We start from the raw sequence: 27,147 nt of genomic DNA, 5'->3' as shown, positions 1-27,147 counted from the left end.
TTATTAAGTACCTGAGTAGTGATCATTGAAAAAAGGTTTAGAAATAGAGGAACACTGCCACCTCGGGGAAACATGATGCCATGCTGAATTGAAAAGAGCTTTATTTTGCAATTTTACTGAGACAATGATACAATTCTTTTCTGAAATCTTTTCTCAAGAGGATGACATTGTGATAAAATATCCACCATCAGAAATTGCAAAAATATATTCCATTTCCCTTTCACCATACTTAGAATTTTGCCATGAAAAGAATGAACAGACTTTGCAAAGAAGAATCCCATAAAAGAACAAACACATACAAAGCAATAAATAAAGACATTTGTTCTCCTAGGTGGATAAACTGCAGCAATTCATAATTGACAAAATGTTTAATTTCACATTTTCATGGAGGCATTGTTTTCCAGTACCAACATACCAATTAAGCACACCTGTATGAAATATGTGGAAACAGTTTCCTGGGCTGAAAGTAGAAATTAACAAAAAATCCAGGCAATTCTTTCAAATATACATGTATGCAAATAGCTAACATTATATGCAGTTTACTTGGTATCCTGGAAAACCTTGCATTTTTTAAATGCTAAATTGACTGGAAAATGTTCTAATTAAATATATCAGTGCCAATACACATCATACATTTTACAAGGCATTTGATATCAACTTAACCAAAAAATGAATGAACGAAGCACTTTGAACAGTGGCAACAGTGTGAAACTACACATGTAAATACTGCTGGCCCAAGTTTTTTTTTTTTTTTTTCCCCAGAATACCAATGATAATTCCAGGCAGAGTGGCTCTGCTTTCTGAATGAAAAGGCACCTTCAGTAGTTAGCTCCTGCAACAGTCAAAACATCACAGTTAGCACTTGAGAAGCCCCTTGCATAAAGGGTCTGGTTTCCCAAAAACAACAACGTTAAAATGAATGGTACGATTATCTTCATTCATACTTTGATTATTCCGATATTTTGCCCATGTAGTGCCACCCACAATGCAGTTTGTTCGATTACAATTGATCAATATGACTTTAGTGGTAAATGGGAAGCCCCTAACTTGAATTAGTTCTGATATTTATTATTAATTTCATGGTCTCTTGTTTAAATTATGTTTTGTAGACATTTTCATCCTGCTGTTATGAAAAAAAAAAGTTTTAGTACCTTTCTGTTTTGAATTAAAACAAATCATGTGAATCACAGACCATGCATCATTGATTTCAGGCCCCAGCATTAGAACAAATCCCACAGGTGTTTTCAGTGATTTTGACTGATCAGACATTTTCTCAGGTTGGATGGAGTTATGTAGCACATTTGCTAAGTTCATCAAAATGAATATAGATAAAAGAATCAAAAAAGAGTAAAAGGTCTGTCCTGAGAAGAGATCCAAACAGCCAGAATAATGAAAACATTTCTGTAGATATGCCGGAGCTTTAAGAATCCAGAAGTTTTAGCATGGATGATATTTAATGCTTCGAATTGGTAAATACTGTTTGGACTGTTTTATCATTTCTTCCAATGGTCAGTGCTAATAAATATTCCTTTCTTGGAAACTTTCATATGTGCCGAGACAGACTTGCTGTTGCTAGTCTCAAATCCTTCAAACATCCCAGAATGCCAAATGTAGAAATGAACATGTACTTGCAAAAGAGCTATTAAATATGTTAAAGTGAGTATTTGAACTGAGAAATCAAGATAAGTATTTCTGCAATGATTCTTATTTTTGATAGTGGTGCTTGATAGGATTAGACAGTGAATCAAATTCCTTTACAGTTCATGATTATTGGACAGATTATGAGACAACAAATGAAGCTAAATACAAAAAAAAATGATTAAGACGTACATCGAAAAAACAAGAACACAGATTAGACAACTGTTGCACAACAACTATCCAGTAACTGAACTTTCCTTCAAAATAAAGACATTTATAGAAATGCTTTGAACTGTGCAGAGAACACAAAACATTTCAAAACAGGGGTACCAGAATCTTAGAAATGTGTGACATACATGTTAAGGCATATATTAACTTCATTCTCTCATTTTAAGCCATCATTAAGACAACAGTTGTGAGTACAGCTACATTGGCGCAAATGTCCAGAGAACACTGAAATCTGATTACTATTCTCTACTTCAGGCCACAGCTAATAAAGGAAAAATAAAATTGCAGGTTGTGTTTATTCAAGTGTACCTGCTTTGGTGCAAAGACTTCCAAAAAGTCTAAAATGAACCAAAGTGGTTTGAACTGAGTGACCGCCCCACAGTGCCGTCCTCAACGTGCTTCACACATGGGGCTAAAAATAACATAGTCCAATATTTTTTTTTTAAAGGCATCTCTGTCACATTCAGCAGAATAACATCACTGAATTGAAATATTGTTATTCAACCAAATCCCACATTAAACATCATCAAGACTTCAACCAAAGCAACATCATATTAAATCAAAATGTGTGGAATAGTTTGATTACCAAGTTGAAAACCCTGTAAGCTTTTAAAACTTTGTGTAAAGTGAAAAGTTAGGTTTCATACAGCAACTTGTAGTCATTCATCTGCAGTGTAAATACAGTATGATTACTGTATGTCACTAAACCTGTAACCAGAGGGCTTGAGAGATGTTTGAGTTAATAATATTTTTTCATTACATAGTTCAAAAGGCAGTTCATGGTACTGTAGGCTACATGTGGGTGAAATTGACACTATCTTGAAACCAGCATTACTGTACTGTGAGGAGTGAATTTGTGGCATTCCAATATTTCTTACAAATGAAACAGGGCATTGGCAGAAAGCTACTTGGTATAATTCCTTATGATCAAAGCCCAGAGAAACTGGTGCTAACAACAGATTCTGGGTGAAAACATAATGTAGCCCGCTTTTAATCTACTCATCATCTTATGCTTTAATTGTCATTGTGATCACATAGTGAATAACTGAGATAAACCTTTGTGTGGTCTTAGTCCTGCAGAAATCTAGGTATATGATGATACATTTTGATGATGAGATGAAATTTGAATAATGAATTTGTCATTTTGGATTTGGTCTGAAGAGAGATACGCTGTTTATAGCATTGACCTTGTTATTGTCATTATGTGTGTGTATTACAATCTCATTATTGTAACTAATTAATAATTAATGTCAGCAAACAGCAAATAAACTAATTCCTCTGTATGTTAAATATAAAAACTTTAGTAGCTTTTGTTTCCCCCTAAGATTGATTGTACCATCTATTTAATACTTTTTATAATTCAATGCTTTTTTAGTTCTGACAAGATAAAAGAATAAAAATAGAATAAAAATACAATAGGCAGGAAGGATCAAATATGTTTTGCATTTCAGGAAAATGGATTTGGCTTTCACTGTGTCATCTGACCATTTTACACCAGAACAAAATCCAGCCATTACAGCGATAATCATAGATGAAAACCATAGTGTTAAAGGGCAACATCTGATCACGAGTCGGTGGTCTCAGCCCACTTTTGGAAAAAAAAAAAAAACCTTGCTCCTCGTTTCCATTAACAGGAGGAGTAAAGTGAAAAGTGTCTCCGTGACTCCAGGACCCAGCTGAACAGTCTTTGGGTCCACTAGGAGTCTTTTGGTCCAGTCATATTACACCCTGCTGAGGGTAGAAGCCAGTTACTAGGAAAGTTCCTGTGTTCGGTCATAATCTGTGATCAGGCCTTTGATATGCGACAGTTTCTGATGGAGGTATTCGCATCGCTTCTTCTCTTCCCGATAGCCAGGAAACTTCTAAAAAAGAGAAAAGAAAGGGGGAACCCGTGAGCTTTCGGTAACACACATTAAAAACCGGCACGATGGGCCTCGTGTAAGACCATTTTTGTATTTTCATCATAAACCTCTCTTTGTTTTGTCCCAGGAGTGTTTCAAATTGGATTCAGTAAACCCTCTTAACTGCACAAACTTGTTTATAAACAGCTTTTTTCAACCTAATGAATGCCACCTGTTGGTGGTGTAGCTGCTCATTTGTGAGATTTGGTCATTTGCATAATCACAGGCCTAGATCACTCAAGAGAAAGTTTTAAATACAAGAAAACTGGTAAATACAATACATTGTCTTAAATTCTCTTTATGTGCCACGTAAGAGTGAATATTTTCATATGAGTGGTTGTTGCATGAAGCTCAGTGCATAGTGCTTACAGCGTTACATTGATTGAGATACAACTTAAATCATTCTTACTTTCTTATACTTTCGGTATTTTTGTAGTATTTGGTCCTCCATGAGCTGAAAAGGTTATAAAAGAGAAGGTGTTAGGGCGCCATGTATCAGATCTGTTTTCTGTCTGGTGTTTTGGTAGAAACAGAGCAGCGGGATTCTGGTCCAGACAGTACCTTGTACTCTTGTGTTCCCGGGGAGAGAGTGTTGATCTTTGAGCCCAACTGAACAAACATCTCTGTGATAGCCCCAATCCGGTCATGAAGAGCTCTGTATTCATCGTACTCGGCACAGAAGTCGTCCTTATACTGTTGACGCTGCTCCAGTGCTAGTATGGTGCTGTATTTTCTGAAAAGAGAGAACATAAGCTGTTATTTAAAAGCAGAAGTGATCCTTAGAAGCCACGTTGCCTCCACAGACCTTCCACTAGATGGCACTGCAGATTGGTGGTGTGAGAGGTCTGACACGTCACTGATTTAACAGCATGATGTGTCGACCAGATGTATAAATATAAGACATAAGGTCGTTTGTTTTCAAAGTCATTCTCAGTGATGCCTTGTGACAGCTCATTTAGACATGTGTTTTATTTCCCTTCTATTTATGTGAGGGTTTTGAAGCTGAACCTAACCCTTTAGGGACAAGTTCTCTACAACAGAGGGTTGGACTCTGAAACCTAAACTCTTCAGTGACAGATGATATCAACAACAACTTATGTGGATCCACTGATGTTGTGACAATTATTTGGATTTTATTCCTGAATCAGAAATCCTTTCTGAATCTGAGAATATGACATTTGCACAGTCAGGGACATGATGTGTATTTAATCTTACATTAAATAGTCAGGCAGTTCCTCTGCTGTGGTTCGATTGACAGGTGTTTTCTCTCCCTCATGGTCTGTAGATAGGAAAAACACACGCACACACGGGGGGGAAAAAAGGTTAAAGCAATCAGCCAATGCAAATGTGATAATGTGCCATCATATCAAGGCTGATGGAATCATTTATCACTGTCTCCGATAAGAGATCTGATCCAAGGCAAGTAGTGACGTAAGCAGCCCAGAGTAGGAGGTAATGCTGCCTGCTGACTCGCTCGACCGTAGGTCACCCAGCTGTTCCACAGTCAATCATCAACAGACTAGAGCAGGGAGTAAGGACTTGAGGGTGGAGAAAGTGTTACAGTCCTAACAACACTCACTGCACTCTCAAATGAAAATATATGAATTGGTCTTTGTGGGCTTCCAGCAGCAACTATAACCCAGCCCTGAGGATTTTTTTAACCTTTTGCTGAATGAAAGCTAATAATCATCATGGCCTGAACAAATAATACCAAAGAAATTCATGACAGCACAATAAGACACATGAAATATGACAAAATGTTTAAGGAAAGACAGTTTTATAGTTTTAAATGTCATTTACCTTTGAGATTTTCTTGGTTCTGCTTCAGGTCTGGACTGGTCTCTATCCAGTCTGGTTTTAAGCGCTCTCGTTCCTTGTCTTTGTGCTTTTTGGACCTCTTCTTTTTATGTTGGCCGTTGGTGAACTGTTGGTCAGTGCAAATGGAGGTGTCAATGTGTGGGGGCTTGGGGCTGGGGGCAGTAAGAGCTGGCTCTGTCCTCTCCAATTTGGGAATAGCAGATGACCCGCTGAGTTTGTGTGGTGAGTGCAGACCATTTGGGCTCCCCTGGAGATGATTGTTGGTTTTGTCGAACTCCATTTTGATCTGTACACTAGAGTTTCTATGACTAGAGGAGCTACGAGCCACATTGGTGCCGTAGTCTCCATGAGAAGGCGACTGCAGAAGCAAACACTGGTCTAATAGTCTTTGTTTTTTGGGGGTTTGATAGCTGGATGGGTCAGAGGGCAATGGGCGTTTCTATAGGGGAAAAAATAGAACACAGTAATTAGCCTTCATGTTTTGGATAGCAGAGTGCAAGTCACATGAGATTTGCCAAAAGTGCCTGTGGCATATACATAAGCATTTTTACTCTAAGGCAAATATTTAACATTTTGGGAAAATGTATTTATTGGTTTTCCAAATATCACTCCTATGTCTGTAAGGAAAACATGTACTTGGAGCCAATAGCTGGTTAGCTTAGTTTAGCATAACTACTGAAAATAGGGTAAAATGATAGCCTGGTTCAGTCCAGATGTAACAAAATCCACCCGTTAACATGTTAGTTCTCATTAGTTTACTCTGTATAAAACCTAGACCTGACAAGGACAAGTAACTTCATGGAGTCTCTGTTGGTTGTTGACAGCTGGTCACTGCCAAGAAATAGTGTGACAGTTTTATGTTAAACTAAGCTAACTGGCTCCACCTACATATTTACTGCATGTGACATGAGAGTGGCAAAAGTCTTCTCATCTCACTCTCTGCAAAAAAAGCAAATAAGTGAATTTCTCTGAATGTCAAACTATTATTTTAATTCAAGCAAGACCTGTATTTAGTCTCAAGCAAGTAATTACACATAGGAGTAGCAAAAATATATTTCCTGTAATGCTTATCTGCAAAAAAAGGAAATAACTCTTTTTTTCATACTTATAAGAAGGAAGACATACAGGAAAATAGAATTCATTCAAGGTGACTAATTACCACTGAAAGATTCTTGGCAGGACTGAGTTGTGAAGGAGAGTCCCCAGGAGTTTTGTGGAATGACTGGTTGGACTGGGGACTCTTCAACTGGCTACTGTGGAGTGGCTGAAGTTTCCTGAGGAAAGATTAAGAACACAGTACCTTCAGTTCGACATGAACTGCAAGGTGAAAGGCCTATAAAGCTAAACAGGAAGAGGCAGCATGTAGGTCATAAAGCTTGCTTTGGCAGATTTGATGAGCAAGTGGATGAGCAATCATCATCTATTATGACGCAGGTTCTAGAGAAAAGACAGAGATAGCAGCTTTACTGCAGAGGAAATTCATTTATTAAGGTCTTTGACATTACAAACCAGTCAGTCTTTTTTAGATTAATCAAATGTTTTTGCATGCTTCTGCGGTATGTTTTGTTTTGTGTCTCTGGTGATACAATCTACAGGAGGCAACCATAAAGACTGAACACAGTCCAGTGAACAGAACAATAGCAGCAGATTTAACCTCTGTAGGACCAAACCCTCCTCTCTGTTAATCTGCTTCCTACAGCTCCTTCCTTAAACAGACGCCACTACAAAGAGACACTCCCCCCAGTGGATTCATGCAACCCTCTTAATCATTTGGTCAGTGTGAGTGGAGTCGAGGACCATTAAACATTACCATCAGACAGTGAATGACAGTATTAATGAAGCCTGAATAAGAAAACCCTACATCAACAAATGACTGAATAAACTACAGGAAAGAAATCTGGTTTACAGTATTTACAGGCTATCACAGTTTTATCACACTTGGCAAACAATTTCATGACTACAGTTGCATGCTTTTTACACTTAGCAGGAGTGGTGAACAGAAAGGGTTGTTCAATCGGCCAACGGGACCTTCACTTTTTCCAAAACTCTCATGAAGCACATGGCTTGTATGTTTACTGGCAGTCAGAGGAAACATATGAGGCGAGGAAGCTCACCCTGAAAAGCTCAGCCTTGCTACTCTGAACCTTCCATGCTAATGCCGTTTGGCAACACGGTGCAGGGAATATTTTCCTCTGCTTTGATGTGTCCATTAAGAGATTCATCAGTGCAGAGAAGTAGTCATTTGGAAGCTCCTCTTTCAGCATGATCACAGAGGACTTCTACATTAATTCAGTGGCCTTTCTGTATTAACGCCAGCACTGTCACAACGCATCCATCCCTTCGTTTTTTTGCATTATCTGCCCAGACGGAACTCTAAAAGAAATTTAAAGCACTAGGTTAACAATTTGGGAAATTTACTTCCTTGGTTTCTTTACAAGAGTTAGATGAAAAGATGGATACCACTCTCATTTCTTTATTGTACATATTGGGTTACAGCCAGGAGGTGATTAGTTTAATTTAGCACAAAGATGGGAAACATGGAGAAATGGCTAGCCTGGCTCTGACTGAAGGCAACAAAATCTCGTACCAGCACCTCTGAAGCTAAAGTATTAGCATCCTTAAGTTTCTGCTGATTGCCTCATGGTGATGACAGGACTTTCAGAAGTGGCTGATCCCACCCTAGAAATCACCCTGGTATTAACCCCCTGTAAAACTGCACAATGGTTTTCATGCATTAAACCAACAAGATATAATGTGTTAATTAGTGAGCTTTAGAGGTGCTGTGAGGTGGATTTTGTTACCTTTGCATGGCCAGGTTAGTTGTTTCCCCCTGTTTCCAGTCTTTATGCTAAGCTAAGCTAACTTGCTGCTGGTGGTAGCTTTATATTTTGCTCACCTAACTCACAGGAAGGGAGCTAATATGCGTATTTCCTAAGATGAACTATAAAACTATTACTTTAAAAAAGTAAACATAAGATTTTGTTAGTCTCTCAATGGAACAAAACACAAAAGATTTTTTACTATTATGGCTAACTTACCTGATCAGGAGCCTATGGATGAGTTGCTTTTCCTCTTCTAGATATCCAGGCCAGTCTCTCTGGACGTGTCTGTAGAGCTCATCCTTCAGAGAGTAGCTATGGTCTTTAGGGTTCAGTTTACCAACCTGAAATACCAACAGCTCACATTGTAAATAAATCAACAGAAAGAGGACAGAATACAACAGGAAAAGAGGCGAGCTGAGCTAGTATATGCACCAAACTGTGTTAACCTGCAATGCCATAAGTCCACCTTATATCTAAATCAAACAAGACCTGTTTGTGACAGGTCTATATTGTTTCCATGGTAAACAGTTTAACCCTGCCATTATACAACTTAATCCTGCTGATACAAATCTCCCCAAACCAACCACTTTCAATTCTGAAAGTAGTCAGACCCCAGCTGGAGACACCCCACCCCTCTCCTGCCAAAACACAATCTTCTCCTCCAAAGATAATTAAAACACAGCCCTAATTACAGCTACCAGCGGCAGCAGTCTCCACTTGATCATTGCAGTGGGACACTCACACATTGTGAACACAGGAAGAATGCCTGAAATAAACCTTTGCAGAGAACAGTTTAGAGCTGCACAGCAATAGTTTGTACATTAGTATCGATAGGAAAACAGCATTTGGGACACATTTATGTTCGTAGTTTGAATCCTTGTACTAATATCAAGTGATGCTAAAAGCAGCTAAATTTGTATATATCATACTTAGCATTCTGGTATTTTCCTTTACATCTTTGGATCTGAGGATATTTCATTGTTAGTCAACAATGTTTTTACATAGCAATGTGCCAGATGTCTCACCTCATCCAGTACTGAGGTCAGGTCAGTCTTGTCCTTTGGACTGGCCCGCTCCCTCTCCAACCACAGTAGCAGCTCAGGTTTCCTGTAGGGCTTTAAGGCCAGGAGATGAATGATGCGATCCCTCAAGGACCGGTGTGCCACAGGGCTGGGAACCAGGCTCCTCTTGTTGTTGGGGGAGTGTTTGTTGCTGCCATCTGAGCTTGATACCAGACCCTGCTTCCTCTGGACCTTCACACACTTACCTGAGATCAAAACAAAGGGACACAGAGCAGAGTTTCAACATGACTCTCTTGAGGGCAAGTTTCTTTGGTCAGTTAATCAAAAGGTTATCACAGCAGTAATCTAAAGCTGTTTTTGAATGGTAATACAGTTGCTACACTACACAAAACTAAAGAGGAGCAAAGAGATTATAACTGATCTGATAACAGGATTCACATACGTTGACAGTATCCTGTAATAGCACAGCCGACGTATCATTCCTTATCCTGTCCTCAGGCCAGTTATACAAATCACACTCTGATTTTGACAGACAGGCCTACACAGGAGAGACAACCTAATATGTTTTTATCGTCATTATATCTTCCTATTGTCATGCAATCTGCTTTATGCAAACACAACAGATGCAGTGTGTACAGCACTTTAAGCCACATCTGAAAAAGCAGTTTACACATATACAGTAAATACCTTCAACATGGTACTGTGCTAATGCACAGAGGCCATGGTGCTGCAAGTGGAAAACAGTGAAAGGAGTTGACAGTGGGGTTAGCCTACCGCTGAGTAAACAGAGGAGCATGGAAACTAAAGCAACTAACATAGAGAGGCCCTTTCTTCCTGTTGCAGCACTAATTCAGTTAGACCTGGGCAGGCAGTACTTATGGATATCTGCAGACTGTAATCTCATTACAACTTTAAGCCATACTTTGGAGGTTGCTATAGGTCGAAGACTGACAGCACTCTCACATAGACAACATGCTAGACTTATCATATGTATCTAGGGCATTTACAGTACAGTACAGTAATACTGTTAAAACTATAGATATTTTCACTTTCTAAAAGTAACATTAGATTTCAGTTTTAGCAATGTTTACAATATTCCTGGTAAGATTCAAAAGGAGTCTTGCAGGAGTCTTGCAGGAGCTTGCCTCAACATCTGCCATGAACCATTCAGATTTTTGGCAAATATCCTTCCTGCACTGAAACAATCTGGACTGCCACATTTTAAACAAGCAGCAACTAGAGTCATTTTTTGATGGTAATAAATTAGAGCAGCTTGAGGAGAGTGCAAGACTCAAGGCAGCATTTGTGGAATGCTACTTCCCATGATGACAGTGATGTCTCATTTAGGATAAGTAACTATTGTGCTTTACACTATTGTGGGCGTATTTATGAGCCATGATCAAACACTAAAAATAGCTACTGTTGTGCAACAATGTATCAATATTACAGAGGAAACTAATTACTAAAATAAAATAATAATAATAATTCTAAAATGGACTTCACTGGAATTTATTTTCAAATGCAAGTTGTGCAACACCAGGTGAGCATAAATTGTCGCAGCCTCCTGGCCACTGAATGCAAATTAACTTTAAATCATACACTATTGTCTAAATTTCAAATTTCAAATCTGTAACCTGTAATTGTGAGTTGATATATGGACGTTTTTTAGTATAGCATTACTGTACCATAAAGAAGACAGTCAGTCACCACCAAACAACTGTGTGGTTTCCATTGCATATGGCACATACTGTGATCCATAACCCATTTATTTCACTCTCTGGTGCCCAGGAGAAGGGAAGGACAGCTTGACGACTTGAAAACAATGTTCAACTTCTGCATGTTTCTAACCAGGATCTGTCATGTCATTTCCAGCTTCTTTTAGATGCATACACCTGCCAGATATATTAAATGAGTTTTGGGGAGAAAAAAAGCCTCTTAGAGACTATTTCTGTAGCAAAGCATGGTATGTAATGACTAGAAACAGGTTCCAACAGCTGGCGTCTGCAGCAATTATCCTAAACATTATGTCGTGGCATTTGTCTCCACAGCATGTTTCCATTCTTAAAATATAATCTACACAAGTATTTAAACCCATGGGACCTCTAAATGTCATGAAGCCTCACGGATACATCATTTATAAAGATGCAGCATGGTCAATTTAATCGACAATGACTCTAAAACCAAGGCTCAGGCAAGGAGAAGGCAGTGAATAAAGACAATTAATTGCAGGAATGAGATCCGGCATGTGAGGCCCAGATTACTCCAGGTGAAGTGTGGCCTCTTCTTTAGATGGTATTTAGAAACAATTTATCAAATGAAAATGAATTAAATTCCAGTCAGTGCAATTATATTTTCGGCAAAACTTCTTCCGCGTGAGACTTGTTAGCGCATACTTCTGGCAAACGCAATCACATTAATGGTGCTAGCAGGCAAGCTGGCACAGTGCCTGAACAATCTGGTCAAAATGAAAGGAAAATTACAAGAAAGAGAGGCATCCCTCTCGCATGAATAATTGCAACGCAGCACTTTGATCAATTATGTGATAACTTCCACACCATATGGCAATTATCAGCAGGATGTCATGGTGAGAGGCAATGGTTTAGAAGCTTTATGGGTACATGAAAACTCTCCATTTATCTGTCCTTGATCCCTACGTGCTTGAATGCTGCGACGAAACATTGAGACTTGAAGATACAACAGAATGTAGTTACAGCCACTAGACAACAGCTTACTTGGCCCAGGCTTGATCTCGATTGCTGAGCGGCTCCAGATGTCCTTCTCCACCTGAGACATGCGCTCCCTGGTTGTCTGGTAGGAGTCATCTGTGGCACAAACTGTGATCTTGTCCTGAATGCTGCCCTGGCCCTCCAGGTGATCCCTACCCTCCCTGTGCGGAGGACAGCGAAGAAGAGATAACACTTAAGAGTTTAAGCTTTCAAATTCTCTGGCAAGGCTCAGTTAACTGGCCATTTGTCAAACTCAAGCATTGGGGATTATTGCTGTCATGCAATGATATGTGGTGTTGTCTGACACACACATAACTGGTTCTGTGACTTGTGTCTGCATGTAAATTCTTGTCCTGTTTCATAAAACTTCATTCTTAACAAGTTTGCAGTTATACAGACTAAAAGACTCTAGTAGAAATAAAGTCGCTCTAATGTGACCCTTTAACCAACCCTTTGACCCTGCGTAGCCACAAACACTACCTCTCTGTTCTCAATTATTACTGGTCACACCTCTGAGGTCAGTCATAGCATTACAGCCTTTGGGTGTTATTGTAGTCTTGTCTGAATATAGCCTGGCAGTGGTACTGTCTGTTGTTGTAGTATTGAAGAGAGAGGCCACTGTTTGGTAGGGCCCTGTGGACTCAGTCTCACACCAAATTTACAACGAGTTCCATTTGTGGTCAACTGTGGAAAGGCTTATGTGTCCTGCTTACCCTGAGACATACTGGTGAATGCAGTCGAAGCTGGACTGAGGCTTGTCTTTGCTGTCACTGGATAGGTAGAAGGAGAAGACTCTGAATCCATCGGGAGATTCAGGGGTCGGTGCTGGGATCTTTATGAACTATCCAAGACAAATAAAGAAAAGGGAAGCGTGAAATTATAAGAAACATTGTTTAAAAGTTGGAGATCTTCAGAATAAAAAGTAAAAATAAACACCAGGCCAGTTCTCCATTTGTGTTTACAAAACCCATGTCAGGCAACTTTTTAACCTTCAACAGTTTTACGGTGTTGTTACACGCTTGAATGTATCTGTTAGCACTGCTAATTTGAGTGGTGTGTTATGTAATAAGCATGTTTTATCTCTCACAGATGTAGCCTGATTCGACTCTATTTCATCTCAAAGTGGAAAAACACTGGAAATAAATAAATCAACATGACCAACGTCTTTTATTGAATCTGATGAGAGCAATCTTGACTCACTGGTTTTTGTTTTTTCATGCAATAAATGTGACCTAAATAATCTCCCACTTGGGCCAGTCACAGAGGCTACACGGGACCTCCCAGGTCAGGGATGATGACCTATAGCCAGTCATGGGAGGAGCCTGTCTGAAAGGCAAAACATAACAATAGTATAGCGAACAGCTTTTTCACTTGGGCGATAACCTCTCCTGTCACAGACTGTCCACGTCTCCCTAGCAACAAACAAGCCAACAGGGTGAAGTCTATCTCTGTCAGAAACCTGTTACATAAAATGACCCAAAAACCTACTTCGACTAAAAGGACAGTTCAACATAGAAAGTCATTAACCAACAGGTAATATGTCCTTTAAAAAATTCAGCAGCAGCTCTCCTCCTCACTGCCTGCAGCTGTGTTTCAGCCTGAAAATGGACAGTTTACTTTTGTTGATAGAATGTCCTAGATTCAGCTGAACCTCCATGATTATCCCCCCATCCTTTACAAGCATGAATACATGCTTACTGATGAGTAATACTTAATGTGAGATTGCTGCAACAGCTTAAAGTTTTCCTCTCTTTCTCTTCTTTTTGTAGCATGAGGTACCAACTCATGCCAAAGCATACAGACATTTTTAACTGCAGGTCTGAGGAAAAACAAACAGTCAGTCAGATGGACTTGAAGCTGCCTCTTTAGTTATCAGTCGTAAGTGATTGATTATAAGCTGACTGGCTGAGAGCACAGTGCCCCTGGCAGATGTGGCAGGCAGGAATATAGCTGTCACAAATGCCCAGTCATGCAGCAAAGCCATAAGCAGTTTTTTTTTTTTTTTTTTTGCAGCACAGAGCCAATGAACAGCTCTTCTCCTCGACAGCCCCCCTCCTCTTCTAAAACCCAACGCATGCCATTCACCCTACCCCCATCAGCCTCCAGCTTTCCTTCATGTGTACAAGCCCACCCATGTCAACACAAAACGCAAAGCAGCCCCACAAGGCCATGGACACTTGAGGCACACAGCTGACCATTAATTCTGCCCTATTTATGTCTGACCGTTCACATGAAGTGGTAAAGCAGAGTCCTGCATATGTCCGCTTTGGGTTTTACGCTAATTAGGAACGATCAACCAAAAAAGCATCAAAGTGAGCAAGGCCAAGAGGCGAGTCATGTCCTCAGGACCTTTTACTTTAAGAGAGTAAAGTAGTAGCCGCCTTGACCAAAATTACAAGCAACAAGTCACCAAAAGGCGGGTTATTGATGTAGCGAAAGGCATGCAGAAGAACTGCATTCAAATTTGTTTTTAAAATGAGAGTCCTGCTAAACAAAAGCTAGCATGCAATAAGATGAGAGTACACATTTACACATTTAGCATAGCAATGGTGCCACCACATCTCCTCTTTCAGTCAATGGCAGCCGTATGAGACCCCAACAGCCATGCATTATTTTTGCCTGTCACCCCCATCCATGGCACCGTGCACACTTCACATTCAGATTCTAATCGATGTCACTCAGGTCAGACTGTTCAGAGGTCGCCACCGTTTTATTCACAGCTTCCTTCTCAAGCTTCATAACCATATGTCATTTAACCCATTAGTTCCCAGTTCCTGACTCGTAAAGGAGAACCTCTCGGTCTAACCGTGGGATCACAAACTAAGCCCTCAAAGTGTTGCACAAAAACAGCTCAAAATCTTGAGCTGTTTGTGTCTCGTGTGTACGATAAATACGAAGCTATAGCCGGTTCGCTTAGCTTAGCTTAGTACAAAGACTGGAAACAAGGGGGAAAAGCTAGCATGGCTCTGTCTGAAACTAACAAAATCCTCTAAATCTCACTATTTACATCTCATTTGTTTGATCTAATCGAAAACAAAAGGTCCCTAATTACTATCAGTCTTTTAGTAAAAGACTTATGTAAACCTCCCTACAAAGGCTTGATTTGCAGTATATGCAATGATATGCAAACTTTTATAAATAGCTGCCACTGTGGGATAAGTTCAAATCTGTCTTTAAATGATATTATATTATTTTATCCCTGATTGTGCTGCGACATTGTTGTTTACAGTAGTTTGAGAATCTTTTCTTACTCTGTCACTGAGTCTCTGTCTGACAATGCCAAGGCCTTGTATCTTTAATACTTCAGGAAATGTCCACAACCATGCTTACCCGGTCAGTCTGTGACATTTTCGCAGCATACCAACAAGAAGAAGAACCAAGTCGACAACTCTGCTGTAGCGTGAACAACCAGAAAGTTACAGATGACAGCTTTAAAGAGTGACTGCAGAATACACTAATCATCACAGCCAATTTATACAAAGTGGCCTGTTTCATCATCATCCCACCAAGCTTGATGAAATTAACTCTGAGTTTTGATGTGTTTAGTCAGTGACACAACTTGTGCCAACAGGTTTGTGATCCTGAAGCTGCTGTCAGTCAAGTAGTAGGTGTAAATTTACATAGAGACGCTGAGTCACATGCATCTCCGTATGGAGCTTTGGCCTGATCCCCTGAGGCAGTGTGTGTGAGTGTGTGTGTTGCCGTTTCGTCTTTTTTTAGGCAGAGGAAGCCTCACACTCCCACAGGTCACATGCAGGGACTGAGGTCAAATATCTTCTGAGTTACATAGTTACTGACGGTTTAGCCCTTATGTCATCAAAGAGAGGCTTTTATCAGTCAGACTCTGTGGAGCAGGTTATGTACAATCATCAATTAGTAAACACAAATAGAGAAAAAGAAACTGAACACACAGTAAATGAGTCACAAAAGTACACACACAAGGCAGTCCAGACACAGCTAATAACAGTTCATAGAAAAGTATGGCTATAGCACACCCAGGTCAAGGACCGGTGAGTCATGTATACACACACATATAAAAGAAGATGCTGTGGTTACATGACTCCCCCATTTCTATAAGTAATCTGACAGCAACTTGGTTTTTAAGTGCATTTTTGAACCATTAGATGTTATTCTTACATTCAAATAATACTTACATCCACATCAATAATTAGATTGGGTGGCACACACATGGATGGTGATCAGGTTCTTGTACAAAATGAGACTAATCTTATGATGAATAAGCTAAGTGCTGCTAATGAAGACCCAAAAAGAAAAACATGTTAATTTAATTCCTATAGTTAATTTAAAAAAAAAAAAAAAAAAACAAACTTTATATTTATGTTTTCAATTGTATTAAAATCTTTTCTGATTTGTACTTTGAATTTGCTATTTCTGCTATAAGAGTTATTAATAATTATGGAGATAACTATTAAATGGGTGTTATTTGTCCAGCTCTGAATGAGTGGAAGAATTCATTAAATTGCTTATGCTCCATAGTATTCTAATTATGATTGTGTGAGCCATTTAATCTAATGAGTAATTAATCAGAGAAAAGCTTAATGGGGTATTATTATTATCAGAGAGTACTATTAACACATGTCAGTTTAATGAAATTGAGCAGCTCTGTAAAAACAGCAGTGAGAGATGTGTGCAGTAATACTTCTCATTATCATGATGGGAGTAAAGCCGTTGGACGGTTACAGTCAGAGCAACCAAATGGCATCAGAACGGCAATCCTTAGCACCTTGTCAGTGCAACCCCCCCCCCCATGGAGCATACAGGCTGATACAATAACTGCCTCTGTGGCCTTGGCCCAGCCACATCTGCTACTCCAGGCCCTGTGTGTTTGGAGATGTCAAATACTTTAAAGCTGTTGTAAGGTGTGAACTGGACTGGAACAGAAAATCTCAGCAGGGGGCTCAGCATTTGAGCAAGGACAAAAGGCATTATCGGTGATGTCCTTGTAAAACTTAAAAAACTTAACTCCCTGAGCATGTTTATAACTGCTCATCTTTGATGAGGTTAAACAGACTGAACCCTGCTATTTGGTGAGGAAGGGAAAAATACCTTCACTAAAGAGATCTACTTTTTTCCTCAGTCTTGTGTGCTTTTTGCAAGCCAAACATCTGCTGGGAAAGATGAGACGATAGTTTCTCTCTTTGTCTTTCTTTCTTTGCTCTGCAGACGAAAGTGAGAAGGCAAGGTTCCCAGCTCTGGTATTTGGCATGGCAGCACCGAGATGGGAGCGGGTGCCTGGATATGTGATTTACTCTGAAGTCTTTGCCTCCTGCCCCTGTCTGTACTGACACTAGTTACCATTGTCTTCTCATCTGAGCCTACTCAGCCATAGCTGCTCTGTGAGCTGCCCGTCTTTTGTTCTAGCTTCTTCCCCCACAAAGCTGAGTGCAATGGCCTGTCGGCCCGCCTGGATTATTCATGAACAGCAGGGACGTGTGGCTGTGTGTTGTTGGGGGGTAAAGGGAGGGATTGGGGGTTTGGGTGTGTGTATATTGAGGGGAGGGGGGTTGGCGGTGGCTCCCAGTAGAGCCAGTGTATGAGGGATGGTCCTAAATAGTCTTCCTTTAGGAATGTACAGCTCAGTTGAGAAGAGGGGGTAGGATCCTGACTGGAGCAAGTGTATTAGTTCCTGATTCACTCTATTTATTTAAGCTCATACAACATACAATGGACTCGGCAAGTTGAGGCTTTGGCCTGACAGTAGAAAACATCCAACTGTCAGCCGTATGTCAGAGGCAGTAAGGCAAATGCAGTGATGTTGACAAACAGTGTCCCAGAGAAACGCAGGGGTCACATAAATTGTTCCCATTCACTGTCCTCCAGCTTTGTGCAGTATGATCTACAACTCCACTGTGACTCATTTGTTAAAAACAAAGTGCGTGACATCACCTTTTACGGTTTAAATCATGCTTTCAGTAAGCCTGGATGGATGTGGTGGTTCCTGTGCTTGAGGATCTATTCATTGAGGGGGGTTGGTAGAGACAGGAAAAGCAAAAGAAGGGGGGTGGGGACTGACGGGAGTTAGTGTGGGGATATGGGGATGGGCAACTGTCGAACATCCCCCAAGGTACTGCCTGTTATGCCAAGCAGAATCAGTCTTTTTCCAAGAAGCTGGGGCTAATCTGTCAACCTTAACAAACACTCTCCCTCTTCCCAACCCTGACACCCCCACTCCTCTTTAGTGTAGGTGCCTTCCTCTTCACAGACAGCGAGATGTAGACAACACTAAAAAGCCTACAATTATATTAAGTGCCCTTCTTCTCTTGTTGCAATATGTAAACTAAAACTGTTTTTGTATATTTTAAATCTGTTAGACTAAATGTAAGCCTCGCCTAATTTGCAGTAGATGGTGACTGGAAGTTCGGAAATTCCCTTTACACACTAGTTATTAGACCTCAGAGTGCAGTGACACCAGTGATGTGTGTCCCTTGTTGATCCCAAGCTGTTTCACTGGAGCAGCCCCACAAACCACTTGGAGTGCTGCACTCTACTCCCATTACTGGACTTTTCTCTCCACACAAGCAAGCAGTCTGTAATCCTTTAACAATTCACAGATTGTGCATTGGAAAGTATGTCCAAACCTGATTAACTTGCAGGGAAACTTGGAGAAAGAGGGGAAAATCCAAAACATGCACTGAGATGTGAAGTGTAACATCAGGGCGCATGGACTGGGAAGACATAAGCCAAACAACACAATGAACCCGCTTGAGCTGTCAAACACATTCAACATACAGGTGTAAGAAAGGAGAGAGATCATTGGTTAGGAGTTTTTATATGCGCAATAGTGTCCCTGTTGTGTATGAAAAAACATGATGAGTTAATTAAATTTGAAATTTATGCTTGCCATGTCAATATCGCAGCACGTTACTTTTGATGCCTTGGACTTGGTCATTTTATTATGAAGTTTCTTCTAAAAGTTTAGTGAAAATACTTGTTTTTATCCCGTGTGTATCATCCACCACCAAACTAATAAGGATTACATAAGCCTGTTAAATCTCTCTGTCTTTAGGTTAACAATAGCTCTCTGGTGTTGGTTTCAAGCTCTTGGCCTTAAGCTTTAAAGACTCCTCACTACCGTTCACAGAAACACTGCCTGTGTTTATTGGAAATGTTTGTGTTGCTCATATCCTGTTGTGCTGCATTTTTATATCCAAGAAAAAGAGATCAGACTCCTCAGAGGCCAGTGCCTCCAATATTTTCTTATTATCAGCTTTGTTCTATCTTTGCAATACCAAATTACTCATTGGATAATTTAATAATTAACAGTTGTGCACAGTATGATTGTAAGATTTATCTTAGGCCATTTAAATGTCAATTTCCTTATAATCAACTAAATCTTTAAAGATCTTAATGATGCCTGATTTGAAAATCTTTAGTTTGTGAAATGAGGCTTAATTCTCTTAAAAGATTTATAAGATTTTGCTGAAATTAAAACTGATTTTTTTAAAGGAATTGTTAGAAAATTTGAGTATGCATGACTATTATGTAGCTGCAGATTTTTCTGAGAGCCCAATAATCAAGAAAACTGACTGTACAATTTTCTTTTTGCGATCCATTGCCTTTCAGTTTTCTGCATGCTAATATTCCAGTTAATCCTTTCAGACGAACTGTTCAAGGTGTCGCTTGCTGACCTATAACTTAACAATCAGTCGGTTTTTAAATCCGCATATTACCTCAGTCTCTATTCACAGCAGCCTGTGTTGTCATTTTGGGGTTTTCTCACTGCTATTTCCAGTTTCCCAGGGTGGCGGTTACATCTTTAGTCCTAATGGTTCCACATTAGCTTGTAATGTAAATAAACAACACAAAACCACAACAAGAACAGACAACTTTGTATGTGTTTCACTGTGTTTCTAATCCTGGCAAATTCATATTTTTTATATACTTTTATACACTTGCTACTACCTGCCCAGTTTGTGCCATTTATCTATGATATTTTACAGCTCTCTCGTAACCGTACAATACTCTTTAAACACTGCCACAGTCACCATGGCATCCTTCGAGGTCCCTTGTTTGAAGCTATAGAACACAATAATGACAGAGGAGCTGACTAAAGAAGAGTCTTTAACCGAAGGATCTCATGAGGCTTGTTCTTAAAATATACTGTATGATCTAAAAATCCTAAGGCCAAGTGGCTCTGTATAAACACAGTGGGCCTCAGACGAGCAGAGGACACACAGACTTTTGCCTCGCTTAACACATCTGGATGAATAGGGCGGCGTGTGCCCTTTCAGAAACACGTGGGACAACTCTTCCTCTCACTGCTATGCCACTGGGAGAGGACAGCTCTCAAACCACATTCCTGTTATTGTTATTCTAATTAGCTTCCAGAGGAAAAAAAAAAAAAAGGTGGAAAAAAAAAATGATGTGTGCTTGGACTCATACACACTCGCACAGTGCAAAAGCTTATTTGCAGCGTGAGCGGGAGGCGAAGCAAAGCGACGTGGTGGCAGGGGGGTGGGGGGTGGAGGACAGTCAGAGCAGCCGTGTGTGAGATAGAGGCCCTGATGTCTCTGAAGGATTCAGCCAAGGCATGGGGTGAAATGGCACAATAATCAAGAGGACAGGCGGGAGGGAGCTCAGTGGAAGCTCAGCCTTCACACACAGTCGTCGTGAGCATATCTTTAAGAGCACCTCTACATTCCCCTCATCCCAACACCACTGCCTTTATGTGACAGCTGTGCACATAAAAACAGACAGAACCATAAACAAAAACAATTACACTGGCGACTGCAATTCAACATTTATGAACTGAAGAGGAAATTAAGTCACACCTGACACAGCACAGCATACAGTATTCAGATGTAATGTCCACGTTTACTATGACAATATAACACCCATAAAACTTATATTCAGTGAAACAAAAAAATATATTGAACCACTCAATGGTATACCACAAATTTACAATGCAATAGATGAGATACAGTGTTCACTAACCACAGAGGTGCAAGTGGAACAATCAACAAATACAAGAATGTGAAGTATGTGCTTTTAAATAACAAGCAGTGTTTTAGTTAAATGGATAAAACACATTACCTAATCAATACATGCCCTACAGCATGGATCCAATGAATAAGAACTAACAAGGTTCATTTCTTACTAAATGGATATAGAGCATGCCAACAAGCAGGCGGCGCTGCCAGACCTAAAGGAAAATAAGCACTAGGATGTGAAATTCCAGGCCATGGGAACCCAGACCAACTCTAAATATATTCCTTAATCCTTTCTGATGATTTCAAAGTAATCCAGAATCTAATTTCTTTTCAGCTTGAGCTTTTATAAAACGTCAAAAGGAGTATCTCTCTACTTCTCCTGTTTCTTTATAGTTGCATCACCATTGCCACTTTTTTGAAAACATTTTCTTTCACTGCTTCAGACGGTAGTTATTGATCAAGCATCTAGGTTTACATCTCTTTTTACCATGTTTAGATGAGTAAAATTACAGGTTAGCCAGATTAAAAAGCAGAATTTATATGATTCACAGCTGTCTTGAACAGTAGTTTCACAGGGATCTGAGAGCTTGTGTCTTTTGGTGCATGATAGGAAGTTCGGCAGACAATTTACAATAGTAGGGCTAAATGCCGCAGGGTCAGAGAGAAAGGCAGCTCAAAACCTCAGCGTGCTATTTCTTGATAGGAGCCCTGGCCCCTGATACCGCTGAGCCTTGGAGTGATGCCAGGACAGTGATTTGAAGAATTCCTCTGGTTTTCGTGGCCTTGGAAGTGCCCCTTTATAGGAAACGTGACATGGAGCCAGCGAGAACAAAGATCCGACAGTAGCAGTCGTAGCTTCTGTGATCAGGCTCGACTGCTGGCAAGTGTCAGTGGACACAAACCTCCTCACTTGCTACATATGACCTCTTGAACCTCATGCTGCTTTTAGGGAAGGGATGAGTCCCATCAAGCACTTATTCAGCGAACACGGAATAGAGGAATACCGACATCTGTAACCCACCAACCTGGAGAAACAGATACTGGTTATCCTCTCGGTCTGTTTTATGCCAGACTGCCATGTTCACCAACATCCTCCCCCCACTAACGGCTTAATCTGGCCTCCCCCACCACCAATGGTTGCAGCTACCTCATTAATGCCCAATCGTCCAGCTCGGGGACTATTGTCAGAGGGGGAGGGAGCCCATGCTTGAATTCCGCAAAGCAATTTGAATATGTAATGTGCCAGCCAAGATATAATCACCAAATCCCATTCAGTGATTAAAGCACACTTAAATTGCACTCACTTAACATTGCTTCACAGAAAAACTCTTAAGCAGGTTAATCTGCTGTTTTCCACATATGTTTCATTACATGTTTACATAGATCATTTGTGTTTTGGACATATTTTGCACATTTTCCTGGCTAGAAATTCCACAGCTCCTGTACCATTCCTGTATTTCAAATCTTTCATGTCTGCACAGAGACAACAGGCATGGAGAAACGGGGGCTCCCTGGGGTTTGCCAATTCCCCTTCCTCCTCCTCCCCCTCCCTGAACAAAGCCTCCCCAGTTGCGAGCCTGACCCAGTAACCTGGCTAGCAGCCTGGGGGTATAGCGTACCCTGTCTTAGGGCTTCCAGGGCCCGTGTGAGCACACAGGGCCAGCATTTGTGTACAGTCACTTTCGTCAATGCAATCGGCTCTCGCAGGGATTAGAACAGCTCCTTTTAGACAGGGCTGATTGTGTGGTAAATGTATAGTAGCCTAGCAGGCAAAGCCAGGGAGGGTGTAAAAGTGGCCAAGCTAATCATGCTGGACACAGGCATCTTTCTTTACAGCCTCTTCACAGGAATGCCATATTTGCTTTCAGTGTCAAGCGTTTTTGTAGACCATATGCCTTCGTCTCAGTGTATACATATGCAGTCCAGGCTATTTGACACAACATATAACTGAGCAAATTAATGACACCTTTCCCTCAGGATTTGAGCTCCTGCACGCTAACAGCGAGCAAGGTTCTCCATGTGGATCACTGTATCTTTCACTTTTGATGTTCTAAGGAACAAATGACTGAATGACACTAAAATCATCCCAACATTTGGAAAGGCACAAGCCCGACCTCTTTGCGGATGCATGCAAGTGCTTATTGGATGCTTAAGAATCAAATAAGATGTGCAGAGGAACTGTCACAAGTACGCTCCAAAGCATATCAGAACTAATTAGAGCATTCAATTTCTGAGGCATTAGGGAGAGTATGCAAAACATCTTACCCCCTGGCTCCCCTTGAAGCAAATCGCTGGCTGATTTGATAGTGACGCCTGAGGAGAGAGAGAGGGAGAGAGAGAGAAAAAAGAAGAAACTGGTCATTGATTCAGAAATCATGCTCGTGTTTAATCTAATGCACAGCTCATACATTACAAGTGAAAATATATTGCCATTGTTCCAGCTCTGCTCAGTGGATTTCTCTAGATAACAGTAGTCTGGCTCAATGAGACGATGCTTGGTAAACTTTCCTCATTAAATTCCCAAATGCCATAATTGCCATTTCCCATCAGGCTTTGCCCTGATGAATTACTGTCATATTTCTATATCATATGAAGTCTACAGTTCAAGGGTTTCTGGCCCTAATCTGCAGAGGAATGTGTGTGATTAATCGATCTACAACCTACAGAAAACTTTCCTCTGTCAGTCAGTTTGCTGAGCGTGTTTGTGCCAATGTGTGTTTCAGCTGATTTCTAAATAATTAAATTAATAATACCTGAACAGATCCCAGAGGAAAGACAAAGCTCCTCCTGAAACCAATTATATTTCTTTAAAAATGTAGTTTTTATAAGCCCTTGTTGCTGTGGTTTGTGAAAACTGTACTGATCTCCAAGTCCACAGTGTACCTGGCTTAAGCCCCCCCCACACACACACACAAACACACCCTCCCCTACTGATAAAGAATTATTAAAATCATAAAAAGTGTCTGCCTTTGAGGCAACATGATACATGGTTAATAGGTAGAGACTATTATCTGTGAAGTACAGCTGTGCCTGTGATTGACAGCGCTCTTAATTTATTATTAATGGTTTTGGGAAATGTGTTCCCTATCAAGGAGTATTGTTATGATTTTCTTCATCATCCGTTAGCTTTTAATATTGAATGGAATAATAAATATTAAAGCACATAATGTTTGTTACATATTACAAACACAGCTGTAGGGCTAAATCAAACTTGTTAAAGGTCTGAATTTAGCTTGATCATTTTCAAGAGGGTTTATTATAAGTGCGGAAAAAAAGCAGCTAATTATTTTTTGTATGATAATTTAAAATATGAGAATAATTATTAATATTTTGGAGCATTTACTAACGCTGAAACAATTAGTTGATTAATTTGTATCATTTCTAATAAGGCACCCTTGATGGATGCTTTAGAAACTGTAACTAACAGCTTTATAAATGTTAATAAATCTACTTTGTGAGTGATGAGCCATTAATAAGAATTTCAATTCTGGAGTTCCCAGGTTGTGAAAAATCCATTTGGCTGGTGTTCTCCAGCTGGAGCATTTTGATTTCAACCTTTTATTAACAACTAGTCAATAACTGCAGACATGAGAGCTTATTAGAGAGTAAGAAACTCGTGAGTGCTAATTAATGGATAGTTTTCTGACTACATTAGCCAACCAAAGGGATTTTTAACAACCTGGCAACCCAAACGTTGTTGTTAATGGCTAATACCTGATCTGTAAAGCATCAGTAAATGATTTATTAACCATTAACAAAGCAATTAAATACGTTAATAAATGCTTTATTAGGGGCACTTTATTGAAAGTGTAGTAAAGTAAATATCGAAAGTGGTACAGATTAACTGCTTAGTCCAGGGACACAAAATTTATATGCAGCTATTCTTTATCATCATTAAAGTAATTTTTATGCACAAGTGCCATGAATTCACTGGTTCCAAAGTCTTAAATGTGAATAATTGTTGGTTTTCTTGACATCTATGATATAAATTTACTTTCTTTGGCTTTCGACTTTTGGTTAGACAAAACAAGGCATTTGATGACATCAACTTTGGCTTTCGGAAAATGAGTTGGTGGCATTTTTCATTTTTTTCCCCCTATTGTTTAGAACTGAAACTATTAGTTGATCAACTGAGAGTTACACAGCAACTTTTCATCAACCAATTCATCATTAAAACCTTTTTTCAGGAAAACCAGCAAAGTTTCAGTGTTCCCAGCTTCTCAAATGTGAATCTTTGCTGTTTTTTTTAAGTCTTAAAAGGCTGCATTGAACAGCTCTGAGGTCTGGGAAATTGGGATTAAGGGATCTTTCAGTATTTTCTGACATTTTGTGGACTAAACAATTAGTCAATTACTTGAGAAGATAAAGCTGTAGCCTTAATATGATTAGCTATACAATTTTATGTCTAAGAATTTGTCTTTTTTTATAGGTATCCTCACCAATAACATGAAAATCATATATAAATCATATCTAATAAAGGTTGAGGTTCCTGAGGACAAACTCCTCCACACCACAGTGAGAGCCCAGCGGTCTAAAACAGTATTTTCGGGGGTGGTCTTTGACTTGGAAAACTTTTGCAGTAACCTCTTGCTGCCTGCCTGCCTGCCTGCTTTGGCCTGGAGGAAGCTGTCAGGCTGTGTGAGCTCTGGAGTTTACTCTGCTTCACAGACCAATGAGCTCCGGAGCTGGGCGGGCTTCCAGGCGTGTAAAGGGCAAAAAACAATAATACACAAGAGCCGAGCAACAACTTGCCAAGCCCTGCCATTGAGCCCAGTGCTGACTATACAGCTAAACCACGGACTCCCACATCCAGATCTAGGGTCTATATGGCCCGGGACTGTGGCGAACAAGCATACTGTATCCAACTATTTGTTTTGACGGCTCAGAAAAAAAAAACACTCAAAAATGAGCCTCCTACTGCAGTCATAACTGATGTGGGACTAACTGTCTTATCAAGCATTGCTCTGGGAAAGACATTTGGATAGACTAAATTATCTCGGTCTAATCTAATGGACCATAAAAGCAATAAAACAGTCTCCCGTTTCAGAGGAGTCGAATAATTTGCTTGATAGCTTGTTCATTAATTTATTCCCGAGAGCAAAACGAGCAGAAAAGCCAGTCTTTTTTTTTTTTTTTTTTTTTTTTTTTTTTTACATTTAATGACTGACAATCGTCTGTGTTCGCCAAATCTGAATAATGAATTTCAGATGTATTGTATAGAGAAACAGCAGGTTTCTTAAAGCTCAGGGCACAATCACAAACCTCTGTCATATGGGAACTTTAATGCCTTTTTGGTTTTTCAGGAAATTGAGCTTTTGGTAAACAAGCAGGCACGCACAATTTCAAAGAGCCTGAGCGTCTCCTTTTCTGCTCAAAACCAATTTGAATGAAATCCCTTCGTTCATCAGAGTCTATTGAATTGCCTATTATGATCACAATAAATTAAGCTTAGCCTGCCTTCTACTGTAACAGAGCCAAAGTAAACCAGCACAGACTACATTTATCAGCCAGCGACGCTTTTGTCGATCAGATATGAGCAACTCCACAGTCTCCAAAAGTATTTAAACTTTACTTTTTAATTCTCCCAAAGAGGAAGAACAAGCTGCGTTTCCAGTCGAGATCGCACAGTTCCCCGGAGTTGGGAGCCGATTAAGAGAAAGGAAATATAGATGAAAAGAAAACACACACACACACACACACGCACGCACACACACGCACACACAATCTCCAAAGTTGAACCCGATCGATTTTCCTTACCTTCAGGTTCTGGTAGGCTTCCAAGGTCCGGATGGCAGTGTCAGTGAGTTTGACGTGATATAGAGTTTGATTCGGGGTGTTTTTGTTGATTTTGCCACAGGAGAGCCCATACCGATGCTCCTGTCTCAGCGCTGCCATTTCTACAACTGAAGACTATTGGTGACATTCAGCCTGAAACGTCACGGAGGAGAGAGCGTGTGGGCGGAGCTAACAGTACAGAGACACACACACACCCGCCACGCGCGCGCGCACGCACAAACACACACACACACACACACACACAC

General features: G+C 40.1%; 2 protein-coding genes across 3 annotated transcripts in view; one reads left to right on the top strand and one right to left on the bottom strand.

Annotated features, from left to right (window-relative positions):
* Positions 1-84: 84 nt before the first annotated feature.
* LOC130176149 (RNA polymerase II elongation factor ELL) lies at positions 85-27,024 on the bottom strand. 2 transcript variants are annotated; one of them, XM_056387084.1, is made up of 12 exons: positions 26,864-27,024; positions 23,372-23,419; positions 12,869-12,996; positions 12,162-12,316; positions 9,433-9,674; positions 8,624-8,748; positions 6,745-6,859; positions 5,568-6,024; positions 4,983-5,046; positions 4,329-4,500; positions 4,177-4,221; positions 85-3,728 (listed from the first exon to the last, which is right to left on the bottom strand). In XM_056387084.1, exons 1-12 carry the CDS (start codon positions 26,999-27,001, stop codon positions 3,618-3,620), a joined length of 1,800 nt encoding a protein of 599 aa, XP_056243059.1. In that variant the 5' UTR covers positions 27,002-27,024; the 3' UTR covers positions 85-3,617. The 2 variants fall into 2 exon arrangements, with proteins under 2 accessions (XP_056243059.1, XP_056243061.1); XM_056387086.1 differs by lacking the exons at positions 23,372-23,419; positions 26,864-27,024 and adding an exon at positions 13,356-13,457.
* The window catches only part of fkbp16 (FKBP prolyl isomerase 16), a 31,723-nt gene continuing 31,539 nt past the window's right edge, over positions 26,964-27,147 (top strand). Inside the window, exon 1 of the mRNA XM_056387087.1 lies at positions 26,964-27,076. The gene's annotated coding sequence lies outside the window, so the exon portion shown is untranslated. The remainder of the gene's footprint in view (positions 27,077-27,147) is intronic.

Source organism: Seriola aureovittata, chromosome 10, assembly GCF_021018895.1.
Source record: "Seriola aureovittata isolate HTS-2021-v1 ecotype China chromosome 10, ASM2101889v1, whole genome shotgun sequence".
Lineage (NCBI taxonomy): Eukaryota > Metazoa > Chordata > Actinopteri > Carangiformes > Carangidae > Seriola > Seriola aureovittata.
Note: the sequence above shows the minus strand (reverse complement) of the source record. Positions and strands in the feature narration are given on the sequence as shown.